The sequence below is a fragment of the Vicia villosa genome, unplaced genomic scaffold (assembly GCF_029867415.1).
Source record: "Vicia villosa cultivar HV-30 ecotype Madison, WI unplaced genomic scaffold, Vvil1.0 ctg.000926F_1_1, whole genome shotgun sequence".
Taxonomy (NCBI): domain Eukaryota; kingdom Viridiplantae; phylum Streptophyta; class Magnoliopsida; order Fabales; family Fabaceae; genus Vicia; species Vicia villosa.
In genome coordinates, this window is record NW_026705416.1 from 594,083 (window position 1) to 614,390 (window position 20,308).

Consider the following 20,308-nt stretch of genomic DNA (forward strand, 5'->3'; position numbering starts at 1 on the left):
AACTTCAATTTCCTAAAGAAGGGTTGGGAGATGTTTTCGTTGGACATTTTCAACTTTGTTGTAGAATTTTATTGCAAAGCTAGATTACCAAAAGCGATAACGGCGTCATTCGTAGCTTTAATTCCGAAGGTTAAAAATCCTCAAAACCTTGGAGAGTTTCGTCCCATTATTCTTGTGGGGAGCTTGTATAAAGTCATTGCAAAAGTTTTGGTGACAAGGATGATGAGGGTAATGGATAAATTGGTTTCAAAAACTCAAACAACTTTTATACCGGGTAAACAGATCCAAGATGGCGTGGTGGTGCTTAATGAATTGGTGGATATGGCAAGAAGGAGTAAGAAGAGTTGTATCATTTTGAAGGTTGATTTCGAGAAGGCGTACGACAATGTCAACTGGAATTTTCTACTGTACATGCTTAGGAAATGCGGTTTCGGGGTGAAATGGGTCAGTTGGATATGAGATTGTGTTTCTAAAAGCTCAATGTCAGTTTTGGTCAATGGGTCTCTAACCACAGATTTTGAGGCGGAAAAAGGATTGAAACAGGGAGATCCACTATCTCCTTTTATTTTCACAATTGTCCCTAAAGGTATAGCAAGGATTTTGGCAAAGTCTAAGGTGGATGGTTCCTTTAAGGGATTTCGTGTTAGTAATAGTTTTTCATTTGAGTTTCTGCAATTTTTTATGGACGATACAATTATCGTAGGTGAGGGATGTTAGAGTAATCTCTGGTGCATCAAAGCTTTTTTGAGGGGCTTTGAGCTTGTTTCAGGTTTACAAGTGAATCTGTCAAAAAGAAGTCTAATAGGCGTTTGATAGGAAAATATCATATGTACTATTTTGCCTATGTAGTAGTAATGGGAAAATCCCAAGTATCGAATCTCAAGGACTGCTTGACGATACAGAGTTTCACAACAATTTCAATTAAACAAAAAGTAATAGGGTTTTTGGTTGGTTTGATAGACTTTGTAATAAAAATAAACAAATAAAATATTGAACGATGACAGGGATGAGTAGATTGCTAGGGTTTGGTGAATGATTCTTCATGTAACGAATTTTCTCTTTCAATGCAACAACATACTTTTCATAGTTAATTACCAGTTCTTTAGGGTATCTAATCCTAAGGCCTTAGTGAAGAGATCTTTGACCTCGCAACCTAATTACTATGTCCATAGATAATTCCAGTTATGGTCAAGCATTCCAATAACAAAAATTTCTGGTTACAATATGATATCCCTAGTCCTAGGTAATATAAATATTATATGTTCTTAATCGTGTCCACAAATAATATGCAGTCTAGCTACACTATTCATTCATATTCAGAATCCGTTTTTCTAACGGATAAAGCATTATTAACAGATGAAGAACAACTTAACAAATATGAAAATTAAAATAGTTATTGCATCAATTGAATAAAATCATCACAATCAGAATCAGGGTCACCCCCTAGCAATGGGGGGTTTAGCTACTCATAATAATAACAAAAACCATAGTGTAAATTGTAGACATTACAGATAAATGAAGGAAATCCAATCTTCAATGGCAAAAGCTCATAGAATTCTTCAATCCTTGCATCAAATCTGAGTTCTCCAGCCTTCTACAGTGTATTTTCGCTCCCAAATTCGTCGAACCCTTGTCCAAACACATTCTGGTCCTTTTATTTCAAAGTTTCTGGGCTTTTCAGTGAAACCGCCCAAAATGCCACGTGTGGACGCGTGTGGGCACGCGTTTGGAAAGGGTGAAACGCGTCCTGGGACGCGTCTTGGCAGAGAGGTCATTTTCTTTTGCTTTTCTGGCTTCTGGGACGCGTGTGGGCACGCGTTTGAAGGTTTGGCGTGCGTCTGGACACGCGTCTGGCCAAAAGTGTTATTTTCTGGCTCCTTGCAGGTCATGGGACGCGTCTAGGGACTCGTTTGCTCAGCAGATTGCATTTTCCACTCCCACACGCGTGTGGGAACGCGTGTCAGCAGCAGATGTATTTTTCTACAAGTCACACGCGTCTTGGGACGCGTTTGGCCAGCATTATGACTTTTCTCCAGTTTTGCACTTTTTCACACTAATTTTTCCCATTTCATTCATCCGAGCCTACAAATACTTAAACACAAAACCAAAGCATAAAATGACGAATAATGAAATAAAACATAAAATAAAATACTAAAAGATAACTGAAAAACAACGGTAAACCGTTGCTTGACCTCAAGCGACAATTACAAGAGTTAATGACCTTCAAAGCACACTGGTGTTCATACGTGAGATATCTGTTTGTATTGATCAAGAAAGAGTTGGTCCGACATTCACATGACGCGACGAGTTTCTGCTACAACAATATACCTTAAGCTCCCCTTTTGGATACCTCTCCAACTATGCTTTGCACTTAAGTCTCTTTCTTATTTTTCTCCTCTTTCATTCGGACAATCACATTAAGGCACTGCATTTCTTATAATAATCATCACATGCATGAGACAAATCAAGGCTTTTTATTTTCTTTTTCTGGCACCAAACGAGCAGCATTTTCTACTTTTTAACTACAGATGAAATTTTCAAACTTTGCAGTTATATATTGTCCTTTTGGACGACGTTTGGGGATCAACCTCCTTTGGGCTGAATAACCGGGTGAGGGTTACCCAACTTAGCGAGCCGGTTGGCTTTTACCGCCTTTTCATCATCTGGTGCCAACTTTATACATTTTTTAACCAGTCATCATGCACGTGAATATGAATTATGCCAGACTGTATCAATAAACTACTCGAGGAGTACTTCTCAGGAGGGAAGTACTATGGTGCAAATCTACACGTTAGACTCGTATTTCTTTTAGGGAACCAAGGGTGTTTAAACAAACCTCTTCTTGCCACATTATTCCGAACTTCCTATCCTCAAACAATCCTCCCTTCATCTCTATATACTATTCCCGATCGCTCTTTAAGATCAAAACTCTTCAAAACAAAAATTTCGGTCAAAATTTGGGACAAGTATGATTCTATAAGTCTTACACATATTATAGCAGCAATATAATTTAAAATGCAAAGAGTAAAACCTCCCCCAAACTTGAACGAAACATTGGCCTCAATGTTTTAAAACAAGCCCGAGAGAGGTGACTCACAGAGGGTAATGCACTCCAAAGCTTCCATTTGAAATGCCCTTTTTATTTCCTGAAATAAAATAAACAAAAAGACAAAGTAATTATTAAAAGTGTGGGTTGCCTCCAATGAAGCGCTTCGTTTAACGTCGCATGGCTCGACGGTCCATCACCCTTTATTATGGAGGGTATTTTCTATTCCATACCTGGTTACTTTTTACCTCCTCAACCAAGAACTCATGAAGATGAAAGGCATGGACAACCTTTCTCTTCAATTCACTTCCCACATTCTTCTTGACTTTCTTAGCCTTCTTAGGACTTTTGATAGCTCCACGAGTTGTTTCTACCCGAGAGGCTATGCTTAAAACTTTTTCTTGGAGATGTTTAGGCTTTTTGTCTTTTTCCTCACTTTCTGCCATACCACCAGAAGTTTGATCATTTACAACCATCCTATGTTTCTTAACACCTAACATCTTCAAGGTTACTTCTTCATCAAATGATTTCAGCGTTAGTGTCCTTTTTTCAATATCGAAGTTGCAACGGCCTGTCGACAAAAATGGTCTCCTAAGAAGGATAGGAGTTTCTTCGTCTTCCGGAATGTCCATGATGTGGAAGTCAACAGGGAATACAAACTTATAAACTTCCACTAGTACATATTCAACTACCCCATATGATTTCTTAATGGTGTGATCGGCAAACTTTAACTGTGTCTTACTTTCACTAATCTTTTCCAATTCAAGCTTTTTGAAAATGGACAGAGGCATTAAACTCACACTAGAACCAGAATCGAGGAGTACCTTTTTAAATGTTATATTCTTGATAGTGCATGGTATCGCCACCGCTCCAGGGTCTTTCCTCTTTATTGGGATCTTTCTTGCTGACGAGACTATACCACACTTCTCAGTTGCAATTTTAGATTCCCCTCCCAGTGATCTCTTTTTCGCCATCACCTCCTTCATAAATTTCCTATATAAGGGCATGTGTTCAAGTGCTTCGAAGAAGGGTAGATTTACCTCTAACTTTTTGAACAAGGCAGTGAACTTCTCAAAGTCTTTCTCTTTTGAATTCTTGTTTGTCACTCTGGAAGGGAAAGGTAGTTTGATCACCGGTTCAACATCTTTCTTATTTTTTTCTTCAAATGGTTTAACCGGTGGTATCACAACTTCTGGCTCTTTCAGATTCTCTCTTATTTCCAAATCCACCTCTATTACCATATGGTCATCTATTTCCTCTTTTTCTTTTTCCGATTCTAACACCTTTTTACTCCTTGTTGTAACAACATTAATCTTCTCTTGGTCTTTCGGATTTTTCACAGTTGAGCTCGGAAAGGTACATTGTGCCTGTATAGTGAGATGCTGTGCTATTTGACCCACTTGAACTTCCAGAATTTTTGTTAAAGCTGTGGTGTTCCTGTGGTTGTTTCTTGTCTCTTCTTGAAACTGATAGCATTGTCTAGCCAATCTCTCAATAGCTACTTCCCACGCTGCCTTCTGAGGATTTTGTTGTTGATCTTTCCAAGAGAAGTTGGGATGATTCTTCCACCCTGGATTATAGGTGTTAGAATACGGGTTGTTTTGCCTCAAGAATTTGATTTCTTCAATTTGCTTGGGAGTTGCAACACAATACACAGTTTGGTGAGGGCCATTACAAATTTCATAGGTCACAGGTTGAGCTTGTTGGATTTGAGCAACCTGTTAAGTACCTATATTCATAGCCTTTAATCTCTTTTCTACCTCTGCAGCTATATCATCTTCAACCCGAATTTTTGAGGTTTCCAACTTTAGATCAATGACTCTCTCAGGTTTACTGTGACACCTGTCATATAACTCCAAATGCTCATTTCCAGCTATCGCTTCAATGATCTTGATAATGCCGGAGGCTGTTGTGAAATTTGTTGAGCCTCCAGCTGTTGTATCGATCAACTGCTTTGTTTTCATTTTGAGCCCATTGACAAATATCTGCATCTGGTCAGTTTTGTCCATGTTATGAGTGGGACATGCCACTAAGATCCTCTTGAATCTTTTATTAGCATCTCCTAAGGGTTCACCCTCCTTCTGCTTGAAATTTAAAATGTCATACCTCTTCCTTATAAAGACCGAGGCGGGAAAATACTCATTCAAGAAGGCCTTCTCCATCTCTTCCCATGACGTGATACTGCCTGCTGGAAGAGAATAGAACCACTCTTATGCTTCTTCGGCCAATGTGAACGGGAACATTCTCAGCTTTTTCGCCTCTTTTGTATGCCCTTCAATTTTTAAAGTCGTACTCGTGGTCAGAAACCTCTGTAGGTGCTTGTTTGCATCTTCATTAACCTTTCCCCCGAAAGGTTTTCTTTCCAGCTGATTTATTGTGCTCGGATGCAACTGGAAATTTGCTGCATTTACAGGTTGGTTGACAATTGTTAGTCTACCACCCGGCGTGTTTGTAGCCCCATAGTCTCCGAGAAGTCTCTCCGGTGGTGGTACCTCTCCCATGATCTCTTCTTCACTTTCGGTGTCTGAACCAGAATGAACTGTAATCACTTCTTCCTCGGATTCTAGTTTAGCTTGACAAGCTTGTCTGCGCCTTGCGTGCAAAGTCTTTTCAATTTCTGCGTCAAAGATAAATTCAGCTGAGGCCTTACCTCGCATAAAAAGATTAGACAATTATCAGAATGGGAAACAAAAAAAAAATTTGCAGAAAATAAAATTTTAGTCGCAGAGCAACAAAATTCTAATTGAAATAAATCTCAAACTCTATAATCTTCGGCAGTCCCCGGCAACGGCGCCAAAAATTTAATAGGAAAATAGCAAGTGTACTATTTTGCCTATGTAGTAGTAATGGGAAAATCCCAAGTATCGAATCTCAAGGACTGTTTGATGATACAGAGTTTCACAACAATTTCAATTAAACAAAAAGTAATAGGGTTTTGGTTGGTTTGATATACTTTGTAATAAAAATAAGCAAATAAAATATTGAACGATGACCGGGATGAGTAGATTGCTAGGGTTTGGTGAATGATTCTTCATGTAACGAATTTTCTCTTTCAATGCAACAACATACTTTTCATAGTTAATTACCGGTTCTTTAGGGTATCTAATCCTAAGGCATTAGTGAAGAGATCTTTGACCTCACAACCTAATTACTATGTCCATAGATAATTCCGGTTATGATCAAGCATTCCAATAACAAGAATTTCCGGTTACAATATGATATCCCTAGTCCTAGGTAATATAAATATTATATGTTCTTAATCGTGTCCACAAATAATATGCCGTCCAGCTACACTATTCATTCATATTCAGAATCCGTTTTTCTGACAGATAAAGCATTATTAACAGATGAAGAACAACTTAACAAATATGAAAATCAAAATAGTTATTCATCACAATCAGAATCAGGGTCACCCCCTAGCAATGGGGGGTTTAGCTACTCATAATAATAACAAAAACCATAGTGTAAATTGTAGACAATACAGATAAACGAAGGAAATACAATCTTCAATGGCAAAAGCTCATAGAATTCTTCAATCCTTGCATCAAATCTGAGTTCTCTAGCCTTCTACAGTGTATTTTCGCTCCCAAATTCGTCGAACCCTTGTCCAAACGCACTCTGGTCCTTTTATTTTGAAGTTTCTGGGCTTTTCAGCAAAACAGCCCAAAATGTCACGTGTGGACGCGTGTGGGCACGCGTTTGGCAAGGGTGAAACGCGTCTTGGGATGCGTCTTGGCAGAGAGGTCATTTTCTTTTGCTTTTCTGGCTTCTGGGACGCGTGTGGGCACGCGTTTGATGGTCTGGCACGCGTCTGGACACGCGTCTGGGCAGAAGTGTGATTTTCTGGCTCCTTGCAGGTCATGGGACGCGTTTGCTCAGCAAATTGCATTTTCCACTCCCACACGCGTGTGGGAACGTGTGTCAGCAGCAGATGTATTTTTCTACAAGTCACACGTGTCTTGGGACGCGTTTGGCCAGCATTATGAATTTTCTCCAGTTTTGCAGTTTTTCACACTGATTTTTCCCATTTCATTCATTCGAGCCTACAAACACTTAAACACAAAACCAAATCATAAAATGACGAATAATGAAATAAAAAATAAAATAAAATAAAATACTAAAAGATAACTGAAAAACAACGATAATTATATGTGTGAAAACCACTGATCAGCGTTCATGTGGCAGAGTCGTTTACGCAGACGGCATCAGACTTTTTGTGTTCCAAAGTTGGTAAAATCCCTTTTCCTTTTCTTGGAATCCAGCTGGGATGTAATCAGAGACAAGGATCGACGTGGGCAGGGGTGGTAAATAAGATGAGAAGAAGGTTGTCGTCGTGGAAATGCAGGTGTTTGTCGATTGGAGGAAGAATCACTCTAATCAGTTCTGTTCTTAATGCAATACCGGTGTACTATTTGTCGTTTTACAAAATTCCAAAGGTGGTGCTGGCTGAAATGGTGAAGTTGCAGAGGGAGTTTTTGTGGTGCGGGGGCATGGATCAGAGATGCATATCTTGGGTTAGTTGGGCTGAGGTTTGTAGGAGTAAGAAGGAAGGCGGCTTGGGTGTTAGGAGTATCGACATGTTCAATCAATCTATGTTGAACAAGTGGAGGTGGCAGTTTCATGTCGACAAGGAAGCTATTTGGAGACCTCTGTTGGTGCATAGGTACGGTCCCTTGGAGGATTCTATTTTTAATGGAAAGGAGTATTCGAGAAGTGGCAAGAACTCGCTATGGTGGAGGGATTTGAGGTGTTTGGGACTCTCGACGGATTCACTGGTAGACTGGTTTACAAAGCGCATATCTTGTAAGGTGGCTGCAGGAAGGAGGGTTCTCTTTTGGAAAAGCAAGTGATGCGGAGGGGAGATGCTGCAGTTCGTGTATCCATTGCTTTTCAACTTATCGTCTAATCAAAATGCTTCTGTTTTTGACATGGGGTGTATGGTTGTCGGCTGTTGACAGTGGCGGATTTAGATGTGTTTGTAGGTGTGGATGCGGATGCCCAACATGAGCTGCAGGACTTAATCGTTATGCTGGAAAATATCGGTCCAACATGTGAGTCGGGTGATGACAGCTTCAAGTGGGTCTCTAATGGCGAGGGCAGCTATCTAGTGACGGAGGGTTACAAGGCCACGAAAGATTTGATGGTGGGAGAGATGCTTGATAATAACAAGGAGTCGGCAATTTTTGTTTTGTGGAAAACAAAATTTCCTTCAAAAATCTAACTTTTGGGTGGCGGTGTATCAAGAATCGGGTGGCAACATATGATCAGCTAATGCATAGAGGATTGTTCCACGGCAACGTAGTAGGTAATTGCATTCTTTGTATAAACTCATTAGAGTCTCTCGATCACTTATTGATTTCTTGTCCTTTTTCAAAGATGGTCTGGGTTAAAGCTATCTCATGGTTGGGAATGATTAGTTTTGATGATACCGCAGTCATAGAACATATGTTACAGTTTGTAGAAGGGCTGAAGGGAAAGTGTAAGAAACATAAGGTATTGTTGTTTTGGTTAGCAACTTGTTGGGCGATATTGTTATCCCGTAATGATATGGTGTTTAATAATGCCGGGTTCGATGTGGAAGGTGTGTTTGACAAAATAGTTCAGTTGTCTTGGTGTTGGCACTCTATAGGGTCAAAGTACAATAGATATAGGGATTTTTATAGTTGGTTTAAATGTCCATTGGACTTTGTTTGATCATCAATTATTTGTAATTGGGCGAGTACCCCTTCTACTCGTGTTCTATTCAAATTCAATTGCTTATAAAAAATAAGAGTTGACATATGTGTATCAAGCAAAGCAGAGAATAATTCGATTGAACCTTTTTTAGATAGATAAAACCGAACTATAGAAATTTTCACTTACAAAATTTCTGATTATTGTTATTTGTGTATTTGGTGTCATCAATAAAATTAATATAGGTCAACTCTATTAGAGTATATCTTATACTCATTTCATCGTAGAAAATTTGCTCATAAAGAAAGCATAGATGTATTAATAAAAGAATTTTAAATAACATTTCTTATACCATTAAAAATGAAGGTAATTCAAGTTCAATAATTAAAGTAAAAAGTTATAGAATTTTTTTCCAACATAATCTCTAAGTGAGTTTCCATGACTCGTAAATCATTCAAACTAACTTTAAGCAGAACATGAAATAATGTTTGGAATGAATTAAAAAACACCAAAACAAAATAAAGTTCGGAGAGGCTACATGAAATCAATTATCAATCTCTTTCATCCACATCTTCATTAACTCTCAGAGCTGTGTGCTTACAGATTGGGCAAATATTCTTCTGCAGCAACCATTGTTTAATGCATTCAAAATGATATATGTGTCTACAATCCAATCTTCCAGTAATATCCCCTTCCGCATAGTCTTCCTAATAAACATAAAAATGATAGGTAGATTATGAGAAGTGAACACGTTCATGTATTAGAATTTTAAATTAATGTTAAACTTAATTTATTTTTTTAAGTATCTATAATACTTCATTGAAAAAAAAAAGATAAATTCTATTTTATGAAGTTAAGAAACATGTGGTTGGCCTCACTTGACAGATTGTGCAGGTTTCATTTTCTCTATTGGTTTCGTTTGGATTTGACACATGAATTTTTGTCTCAATATATGTGAGGACTTCCTCTTCAGTGAGCCCAGTCGCGACCCTCCCGATGTGTTCCTCCATAGATAAAGCCAACTGTACATTAATGCAACTTATTATTTTTAATTGGTTAATGTGTGTCAATTAATCATAACTAAGCTCAAGTATTGTTTAACTTATTTAATTTTGAATCCGAACACGATGAATTATGACGAAAATACTAAATTGAGTAAGAAATATATAAATTAAATAATCATTGTACTTTGATAAATACATAATATTTTTTACCTCATATGGCCAATCATCTATACTATGTAGCATGTCGATACGTTCTTGAGAATCAAGAACGTTTAGCACAATCGAGTAATCTAGTATCAACAAATCCTGTGTCACACATTTGTAAGATACTTGAAAATGAAGTGAAATATATGTTTCAAGTGACTTGGTATAATAATATTATAAAAATAATTTATTTAAAAAATATATAAAAATGTATATTGTATGAAAATTTATTTACCTCTATCCGTACGGAACGACCATTCTGCAGATGTTGTAGGGTGCTCAAAACCTATTACATACATCACATACTCAAATATTTAAGTCATATTGTGCTGAGTCGATGCTAAGTTAATAAACATTATATTACCAACTGAGATAGATTTCTATGATAGATTTCTAACAACCTAATCATATCAATGCAACACATACACTTTTTATTATTTTCAATCAATTAGAGTATTAAACTTCCATATTGTGCATACATATATAGGTATCGTAAATAACGCCAAAATATTAGAAAATTAAGTATATTATTGACAATAAATTATCTGGCACTAATTATGAACCAAAATATTATTAATAAGTAATTAAGAAATTAGTGTAAAAGTACCTCATCCCTAAGTCTGTTTCTCTCGTTCATAAGTTCAGGAGAGGTTAAGGTGAGAATGTGATTATTATAGCGACGAAGATTCCCAGATCTAGACAATGTTGTACCAGTCACCATGTGATTATCAAATTCTTCAGCGGTATTGAACATTGGTCCATGAGGAGGTGGAGAAGGGTTTACGCGGTAACTAATTGTCGAAGGATCGGAAGGAGGTTGTGGTTGTCGTGGTACAGAACTATTAGACCGCACATGAACAATAGATGGAGTGACAAATTGACTCACATGATCTTCTGGTAAATGCCTTACATGTTGTTGAGCATTTATGGTGCTATGAACAAATATCTCATCAATTCCCTCATGAATAGAATCAAATAAATCCAAATTGTTGTTATTGTTGTAGTTGTTATTGTTGTGGTTATAACCACTAAACCCCCTACCTAGACTTTGAGAGGACGGAGATGAGCCTACTTCAAAAGACATGAAATTATTATTGTTCACACTTTCTTGTTGAAAAGTATGAGGAGGAAGATTTGTGTGTCTTCTTGAAGTTCCACCAACTTGTGAACCTTGATTTGAACTCTCTCCTCTTACAAAATTTGGTAATCTACTTCTGGAAGTAGGACCTAAAGTTAGAGATGAACCAAAGAGTCTCGGTGGAGACGAGTTGGAAGAAGGAGAAGTCTGATTATCATTATAATTATTGATATTGATGGGTGTTGGAATTACCATAGTAGAATGATAATGATTATCAGTAGTAGCTTGAATATTCGTAATGTATGAGTGAAGAGGATTGTTTTGCATGATATTATCAAGTACGACTTGATGATTGGTCCCAAATGATCTTGTGTGATTGTTAAAAGCAAGAGAAGGAAGAGAATAGGAGGCCATCAGATATCTTGGATCCCTAACATCACGAGTTGGACTCTCGTCTTCATTCCAATTTGTTAAACGGAATTGATGACCCATTCTTACAAGCTTCTTAACTGCATACATATCATAAACAACAATAACTGTATTACCGATGCACTAATTTGTAGATATTGACAATACTATAAAAAAATTGAAGTGATTATTGGTTACGTAGATAAAAGTATTGCGTCAGGGTAATTGAAATTCATATATTCATATATAGAGAAAATTACATCTACCAATGTTTGATCTGAACAAATACTAGATCCGACCCAACATAATCGGGCTAAGAATAAAAAAAAGACAGCAAAAAGAAAAACAGTAGCCTTAAGAAGCCGACAAACTCACATACAAAACACAACTTCAAAGAAAAACTTCCATAACAATACAGCTAGAACCCAACCACAAATACCAATAAACTATTAATTGAAACATTCTAAAACGTGAAAATAAATTGGATAAATTTGTACTAAATACTCAAAGTAGTCAAACAAAATACTGAAACACAGCCAACCACTAGAACGTTATTTTCATAATATTCTCTAACGTTTATATTAGTATTAGAATGAATATTTTATGAAAAATGACATGCGACTTGATTTAGAAATTTTGTAATCTATTTTTTTTTTTAAATTGAAATTAATTTTTCCAAATTAAAATTTCTATTTTTTTATTATCTATATAAATATTTAAGTTAATAAAAAATTTATTTTATTTTAGAAGTTTCTTATTAATATAAAATAAAATATTTTTTCAATACCTAAAATAACTGTTTGACCCGTTTAACTCTTGTCAACCCTCCCAACAATCACTCAGTTTGTCAAAAAATGTCAATGTAACATTATAGACAAAGAAATTACACAAAATAATTACAAAATAAATATTTTTAAAAAGTTATATCCTTTCTCTAAAAAAAGTTTAAATCCTAAGGGATTTTTGCACATATGTAAGATTTTTTTTTTAAGCAAGAAATTCATTGATGAAAGAGAACCCAAGTTCTCAACCGAACTTACAAAAAAAGGAAAGCGGGCGACAAACAAAATACCCCGAGAAGAAAATATCACATACATAGAATTCTGATCATGCAATATATCGTGTAAATAAAATAAATAAAAATATTAACTTTATTTTCACAAAGTTAAAACACAAATTTTAGAACATCGAAACCAAAACTATAAACAAACAAAAAAAATCATAGATAATACTTTATATTATAGAATTTATAGACAAAAATAAATAAAATTGATAACTAACCAACCACTTAATTGATGAAAATCAAACACTGAGAGGCATAACAAAACACATACATAAATAGAGAAGATTAAGAAAAATAAATTGAAAAGATGTATACATAAATCAGATTAATTATATACATGAAAATGAAAAGGAGAGTTAACAATATATACCTCAGTGGAAACGAAAAGTTATGAAACAAGAAGTTGATAATTGCTACTACTCAATATCACACTTTCTGTTTATAGGGAGAATATGAAAGTCTATATTTGGTAGTATATTTTATTTTATTTTATTTTAGTTTTATATAATAATGCATTGTGATTGACTAAATGCTGACCAATTTTACAATGCATCCCCCATGGCACAATCTGTTTTAAAATTTCTCATAAATAAAAATGGAAATACATACCATTACTGTTTTATCATTATCTTTTTTCTTCTTTTTCTTTTTTTCTTTTTAAGTATTGGTATAGTCCTAAATTCTTATCTTATTGAAAAATCTTATCAGTAAATTTTTTTATTTCCTCAATTATAAATAGCGACAGATGCAGGAAATATAAATTATGGAAGCAATGCAATAATTAATATAAATTTACAATGTTAAAAATATAATTTGAGAAAAAATTATATAAAACAACAAGTTTGTAAAATTAAAATTATAAAAAATGTATATTATTTTTTTCAATAAAATTTTGTGCTGTAAAGAATTACTCAAAAATATATATTATTAAATAAATCTTTAGGATCAAATAATAATTACATTGTATAAATAAATTGAACATTTTTAACAATTTTATAAAATAGCAATTTACAATAATATTTAAAAAATTATTGTATAAATATATTATTATATTATTTTATAATAAAAATGATCCATTGAATTTTAAATAAAAATATAAATAATCTATTGAAATTTTAGAATACATTGGATGAATTGAATCCATTCATAACTTTAAATTGTTGGATTGAATACATTGATGACTTTAAATTGATGGATTGGATTCAATCCAATACCTAATTTTTTATATAATTGATAAATTAGATAGATTATTTAGTAGATGAAATGAATTGATAATTGCTTAATGAATCAATAGTCACCCTCATTAAGAGTGAGAATAGGGCAAAACTACTTACATATGCCTATGACATGGCCTATTTAAACATGACATATTTTTCAAAAAGACAGTCTGTTTAATTAAATAGACTATTGTTACATTATTAAAAAAACTTACAAAGCCTAATGAACTCCTTATATATGCATAAACTTAATAAAAAATATTTAAAATGAAAAATGAAAATATTCAAACATATTTTAATATGATTGTTTTTGTGAAATGTTTGACATTGGGATCTTTTAATATTTTATTATCTAACATCTTAAAGCATTGTAAAATGATAAATTTAGGAGTAATTTAGAAATAAAGCCATGATGTTTTTATAAGTAAAAGCATTGTATTTAAGCGAGCAGGTACTCAACCATAATGCAATAAGGGAAACAACAAGAAAACTACATCAAAGTCTCGACAGAATTTGACATTCAAACAAATTTGACATATAATCAAATGAGAATCCTATATTTTTTATTTGGCTTTCCCCTCATTGAAAAATTAAATAACAGTAAAGGATACGAAATCTCTAGAGCAAGCAAAAATTATTCACTCCTACCCAATCCAAATTTATGGACCAAACCTCAACAACAACAAGATAATCAATATTGAGATCAAAGTGAGACTCCTCGTGGCCAAAGCATATCAGACATACTAGATTATGAACGCCTGAAATGACTCCCCTCTTAGAAAGCTCATCCGTCCTTTGGGGCCCTAAAAGGAGAACCCTCCATGCGAAAACTTGAAAATTTAAATTCTAAACAGACTTCAAGATTGAAGATCTACAGAAGATTCTTCTCCACACACGAATACCACATGTCGTATGCTGATTGTACCGAAAAAATAGCAGAGGCACTCAACCATACAAACATGTCTGACACCACAATGACTGAAGCTAAATTTTGCAGAATGACGGTAAGAATGTTGCGTTGCGATGCTGCATTATCTTTAAAGACTCGGTATTTATGCAAAATATCCATTTCAAATTATCACAGAACCAAGGTCTTCAATATCTTAGCTTCCAAGAATATCTCCTTTTTTTTTTGTAATCAAGTTGTATTGAGAAAGAACAAAAGTTCAAAACACGATTACAAAAGATGGCCGAAACGCAAGCAACAAAAAGGAAAATTACACATCAAATAGATTCTAAGATAAGTATAGCAAAGGGTTTTTGCTAAAATCATAGAAATTGTAATTGGAATGGGTAATTTTCCCTATATAGGAACACCTCCAAAGCAATTCTTTGCAATTCCAAGAAACATCTCTAGCATTCCACTCGCCATCCTTGAAAAAAATATCATTCCTACAAATCCAAAGAGACCATAAAACGGCTAGCCAAACACTCCCCTCCTTACCTTTTTTGAATTTCAAATAGCGGCACGAATCACTCCAAGAAAGAAAACTTTCTTTAAATCCCACATTAATGACATGAGGCAAACCCAACCATCCGGCAATATGCTTCCAAATTCCTTCGACTTTTTTACAATCCAAGAAAGAGTGACAAGGAGATTCGGGATGAGCATTACAAAAAGCGCAAAGAGGATTGAAACGATGTTATTTTTTGTTTCTTTCTTCTTGGGCCGAATTTTTGGAAGCTTATTAAGCCATTTTAAAATGTGGCAAGAGGAAGGAGGCCCACTTAACCCTGCCAGATTTTTGAAAACCAATTTCTTCTTTTTATATTTTGTTGCCAACGGATCACACTTTTCCGTCTCTGCCGCTTTGTCTTCTCCTGCTTAAAACTGTGGGACCAAAGATAAAACCGGTGTGTCTTTGACCATGGTGTCACTAGAAGAAGTAGATATAGGATCAAAGATAAAATCAGCCGCAATCATTTCTTTTTTGTGTAACCTGCTCTTTGTTTCAACAACTTTCAATAATTCTGCATCAAAAGAAGATATATTTTTGCAACTATTCAAACTTTTGCCTCTGCTATCCTCTGCACCCACATCCCCTTTCCCATCCAAATCGTTTTTCATCAAAAAAGGAACTTCCGACTCACCTGTCCCATTCTCCTTCCTTCCCCCACTGTTTGCACTATTATCGTCGGAAACATAGTTACCATCCCCTATGCTATCTTCTTCCTGTTTACGGTGATTTCCGGTAAACAACCGCTAGTCCTCCAAACTATAAAATATACTTTGGTTACTCGCAGGATCGACTAGATTGAGCCTAGGACATAGTCAAACAATTGTCTTTCGATATGATTTGATTCATGTTTGTTTGTTCTCACTTCAAGAAAACTTGTTTGTGATAAGATCGTATGGCTATTCACTCGAAACAACACTTGTTATACATGTTAATATGACTTTCGACAAAGAAACACTACAGAAAAAAAGGCCTCCTACCACGCCCAGAAAACCGAGGCTTTATGCAAAATAACCGTGGCGTAACGCTGAGGCCACGGTTCGGCCACGGGAATCCAACGGTGGAGTATACGGCCGTGGCCTAAAGTAAAGTCCACGGTTTTTTGGTATATACCACGCCTTTTTTACAACCGTGGCTTTTTTAGGCCACGGTTTAGGTAGCTTGATTAAGGCCGCGGTTTGTATTTGCCATGACTGCAAAACTGTGGCTATATGATAAAGCCACGGTTTCAATTTAACGTTTACGATACAGTTTTGGTTCAAGATATAGCCACGGTTTGGTTATGACCACAAATTTAAAACTGTTGTTATATGTTATGCATTCTAAACCATTTATCTTGCCACGATTTATTTCTGTATCATTACATATTAAATCATCAAATTAACATGCTTTGCAATATTCTTTCATAAATTTCTACGAAAAAGTTAATTTATTCAGCCCATGATAAAAGGACCGTTTTTGCCAATGCATATAAATTTAAAAGGCATGTGTTAGTATTGTGTAGTCTAAGAAACTACACATTATCCTTAAAGACAAGAATGAACAGATATACATGAAACTCAAATCGTTAAACATAATTTCTAGAAGATTAAACATTCAATATCTTCTTGAAACCATGTTGAATCCACTTTCCATCCAACATTCTATATCTTCTTGAAACCATGGACGCAGAAACAGAGTAGACACTGAAGTAGGAGGCACTGAATGGGCATGGATAATCATAGTTGCAGATAGCAACTGAGTGGCTGCCTGAAAATAGAAAAAAGACTGAGTTTATAAAAATATAGATATTTTAATCTCATTAGATATTTTATATATCTCATTCCATGATAAAAAATGAAAAGATCACTTAATTTCAAACTCAATTATAAACCAATTTACCAATTCAGTTCATAGATATTTTAATCAAAAGCTAACCCAAAACACACATAACAAACTAAGCTAGCATTAGCAAATTTAGATTCAGCCGAAATCACACATAATTGCTTAATTAAAACATATTTTAGTAAATTTTAGTTGAGCTGAATTATGAAGAAACTTTATTTTGATAACAAACTAAGCCACAAAGGTTCTAGAATTGAAAGTCAGAAGAATTGCAACTTTCGAATAAGAACAAAAGATAATGAACGAATGAAGTTTTAGTATGCCCCCAAATATGACTAAATAATTTTATTTTGAACTCTATTAAGACTATCTTAAATATTTATAAGCCTGTAAGAATCATATATGTCAGTATATGATAATATGAAAATGAGTATAGATATAGTTTTTATATCACTTTCATTATAGCACCAGGTTGTCACATGGAGTTTATAGCACCACGTTGTCTAAATAAACCATTATTAAACCCTACTTACAAGTTCCAAATTCTATACTACAAATGCATTACAAACTAACACAATAAACACAAATATCATTTCATATTTTCATCACATATCTTTAGAACTGCGATAAATTTGCTTTATGAAACCACCTCCAGGATACACACACAAAACATCAATAAAATAACAAGGTACACACCATAGAGTAAATAAACATATAAAAAGCAATGTCTAAAGAAAAGAAAAAAAATAATATGGATGCACTACATTGTTTGTGTACCCAATTGATATTCAATCAGGATTACCACTTTTTAATGGTTTCTTTTTTTTATAACCTCTTTACTAATTATTAAATTTTGCAAATTCAATTGGTTTTGTTGGGCAATGATTTAAGTAAACGTATAATCTTAATTTATATATGTATCTTAACTCTTAAGCATATCATATCATATATTTTTTAGTGACCGACGTATCGTGTATCAGATATGTATCGTGTCCATGCTACATTGCATTAGAGATTACATGGAGTTTGTATGACTCTCCAACATCATTCATGTGAGCTCTTTTCAGCTGGATGCATAAAATCTACCACCAGACAATTAAATGTTTCAGTAGCTCGGAGATTCAACAACAAAAGAACAACTATACATGAGAAAATTAGAGATGCCAGATAGCACAACTAGGCATACCTTTGGACACCGAGCAATATTTAGCTGCTTCAAAGCATGTGAAAACCTATTTGACCATGGTAGATTTTCAAGATTATATGTTTTTTGGCAATCGCAGAATTCTTCGTCAGAGCATCTCCTAAGTTTTCCAAGTTCTACCTGAGTAACAATGGCAAAAAATTCACAACTTGACAACATAAAAACAGTTGATTGCTAGAGTCATCAACTGACATCTACATCTAAATAAATTAAAGAATCACATAGGGATGACCTTGTCTCCTTCCATAAAGGAAAGATACTTGATTGCAGCGTTATGCCAACAGTGGCGGTAGTGGTAGTTTTCAATGTGTTCAGCTACAATGAACTGCTTCAGGCAATCCACCAGTGTACAACCAACTCTCTACAACCAGTAAAATTTAACGATCAGAGTTACAGTAGGAATGCAGTACTTCAACCATCAAAGGAATGACATTGATATTCATTTTAAAACTTACAACAGTGTAACTATTACTAAGCACGGGCGAAAGAGGCAACCAATCAAAATTTTCAAATTTATTTGAGATCTGCAAAATGAACAAATATGAAGTTAAAAGATATTTTAAAAAGATACCAAAGACAGGAAAATGGGAACACTATCAAAATCACATTAAAAATGAAGAAAGAAGATGTTATCATTAAAAACCAGAATAATAAACTAATATAACCATAATTATTATTAAGAAATTATGTAATCAGCAGCATATCACAATAAAAGAAAAGCTATTAACATGGATGTGTCATGGCTCACACAGACCACAAACCTGGACCAACCATAAAGCACACGATAAGGTCATTAGTAACTTGACTTACATGTTTGTATTTATGTGAGATGAATTTAGTCATTTTAGTAACCTACATGCAACAATAATTCTTGTCATCATGTCAACAAATGCTATGACCTTATGATTTATACTGTTTATCATTACCATCATTAAACCTATCAACAGGTCAATGATCAATAACTCTAAAAACAAAAGTCAAACATAGAACAAAATAAAATTTGACATTTTTTTCACCTTTTGGAACCCAAGTCAAGCCAACCTATAGCCAAATTCCTATATTCGTATTTCTGGCCATTTTCAAATGTCCGGCATTAATTCTTCCAAGATGTTTCAGCAAGTGGCTGTAATGTTACACTACTACTTTTTACCTCCAAATACAACAATAGTAACCAAAACAGGAAGTCAGTAAAAACATCAAGCTGAACAACAGTCCTCTGTCCTCCTGATGGCCAGTTATAGAATGATTTCAAACATTATACATATCAGCAAAAGATGCAGATTTGAGTGTCATAGTTTTCTTATGAAGGGGGACTAAAATTACAAACAAGAACCAGAGAGTGAGCATGCAATCAACTAAACAAGGAAAAGTTTGTTAGATTGCACTGAAGAAAGTCTCCTATACCTGGGACAAACAACTTTGACAAGTTAAGCTGCTACAAAGAATCTCGTCAAAGGGTCCAAAATAGAGGCGGTGCCATCTCTCTGGCTCACTCTTCCAATCCCTCTGTATTGGAGTAAGAATTCTATTATTAGAAGCAAAAATGTATGCTAAAGAACTTACCTTTGGAGCATAACAACCTCCAGATTCTTCTTTGAAAGAGCACAGTAGATGAACAAATACCTCAGCAGCAACCTACAAAAAAGTGCAAACTAAGCACCGAGCAGAAAATGTTTTTTAGAACCTATAGCTATTCACAAACATTCCAGCGCAGCTTTTTGACAAAAATTTCCAAAAAACCCTAAAATCTATCCATGTTCGTTCATAGTCTTTGCAGACCCAAAGAATAAACCCTAAAACGAAAAGAAAGAAGAAGAGCTCACCTGAAAAGCTTTCCACTACCGCTCACCACCGTCACTTCCGCCGATTGAAGGTTTTTGTTGCTCGATTCGTTCTTCACATCGCAGAATCCTTAATTTTTTGGAGATTCTCCGTTAGGATTTCCACTCGACCCCTTTCAGATCCGGCTCCTTCCACCCATTTCCTGCAATAATCGCACTCGGGTTAGAAAGAAGAAGGGAGAGAGGATTTCGAAAATGTAAACGAATTGGAGATTAGACCTAGGTGCGGTGCCGCCGCCATCGTCTTCTTCGTCGCCGCTCTGGAGATTCATCATCTCTGCGTTAGTTT

At 35.0% G+C, this 20,308-nt stretch overlaps 3 protein-coding genes across 3 annotated transcripts; 1 reads left to right on the plus strand and 2 right to left on the minus strand.

The window, feature by feature from the left end:
• Positions 1-7,359: 7,359 nt before the first annotated feature.
• On the plus strand, positions 7,360-8,267 carry LOC131632309 (uncharacterized). Its single transcript, XM_058903082.1, has 2 exons — positions 7,360-7,849; positions 8,005-8,267. Exons 1-2 carry the CDS (start codon positions 7,360-7,362, stop codon positions 8,265-8,267), a joined length of 753 nt encoding a protein of 250 aa, XP_058759065.1.
• Positions 8,268-9,270: 1,003 nt separating this feature from the next.
• LOC131632310 (probable E3 ubiquitin-protein ligase RHG1A) lies at positions 9,271-11,497 on the minus strand. The gene is made up of 4 exons (XM_058903083.1): positions 10,535-11,497; positions 10,163-10,213; positions 9,934-10,029; positions 9,271-9,426 (listed from the first exon to the last, which is right to left on the minus strand). Exons 1-4 carry the CDS (start codon positions 11,495-11,497, stop codon positions 9,271-9,273), a joined length of 1,266 nt encoding a protein of 421 aa, XP_058759066.1.
• A 5,094-nt stretch (positions 11,498-16,591) lies between these two features.
• LOC131632293 (ubiquitin carboxyl-terminal hydrolase 27-like) lies at positions 16,592-20,080 on the minus strand. Its single transcript, XM_058903070.1, has 9 exons — positions 20,002-20,080; positions 19,759-19,813; positions 19,583-19,684; positions 18,989-19,030; positions 18,634-18,702; positions 18,411-18,539; positions 18,161-18,298; positions 17,994-18,056; positions 16,592-16,899 (listed from the first exon to the last, which is right to left on the minus strand). The coding sequence occupies exons 4-9, from the start codon at positions 19,019-19,021 to the stop codon at positions 16,747-16,749; spliced, it is 585 nt and encodes a 194-aa protein (XP_058759053.1). The 5' UTR covers positions 19,022-19,030; positions 19,583-19,684; positions 19,759-19,813; positions 20,002-20,080; the 3' UTR covers positions 16,592-16,746.
• Positions 20,081-20,308: the final 228 nt, after the last annotated feature.

Bases quoted from the DNA above. Each gene is read 5' to 3' on its own strand.
- LOC131632309 (XM_058903082.1), top strand. From the start codon at position 7,360: ATGAGAAGAAGGTTGTCGTCGTGGAAATGCAGGTGTTTGTCGATTGGA. The intron at 7,850-8,004 runs GTAAGGTGGCTG...GGCTGTTGACAG, and splicing joins GTTTACAAAGCGCATATCTT to TGGCGGATTTAGATGTGTTT.
- LOC131632310 (XM_058903083.1), bottom strand. From the start codon at position 11,497: ATGGGTCATCAATTCCGTTTAACAAATTGGAATGAAGACGAGAGTCCA. The intron at 10,214-10,534 runs GTACTTTTACAC...TGTATGTAATAG, and splicing joins GAAACAGACTTAGGGATGAG to GTTTTGAGCACCCTACAACA. The intron at 10,030-10,162 runs GTAAATAAATTT...TGTGTGACACAG, and splicing joins GTCGTTCCGTACGGATAGAG to GATTTGTTGATACTAGATTA.
- LOC131632293 (XM_058903070.1), bottom strand. From the start codon at position 19,021: ATGACTAAATTCATCTCACATAAATACAAACAT. The intron at 18,540-18,633 runs GTAAGTTTTAAA...TACTGGTTGTAG, and splicing joins TTAGTAATAGTTACACTGTT to AGAGTTGGTTGTACACTGGT. The intron at 18,299-18,410 runs GTCATCCCTATG...ATTGTTACTCAG, and splicing joins CCTTTATGGAAGGAGACAAG to GTAGAACTTGGAAAACTTAG.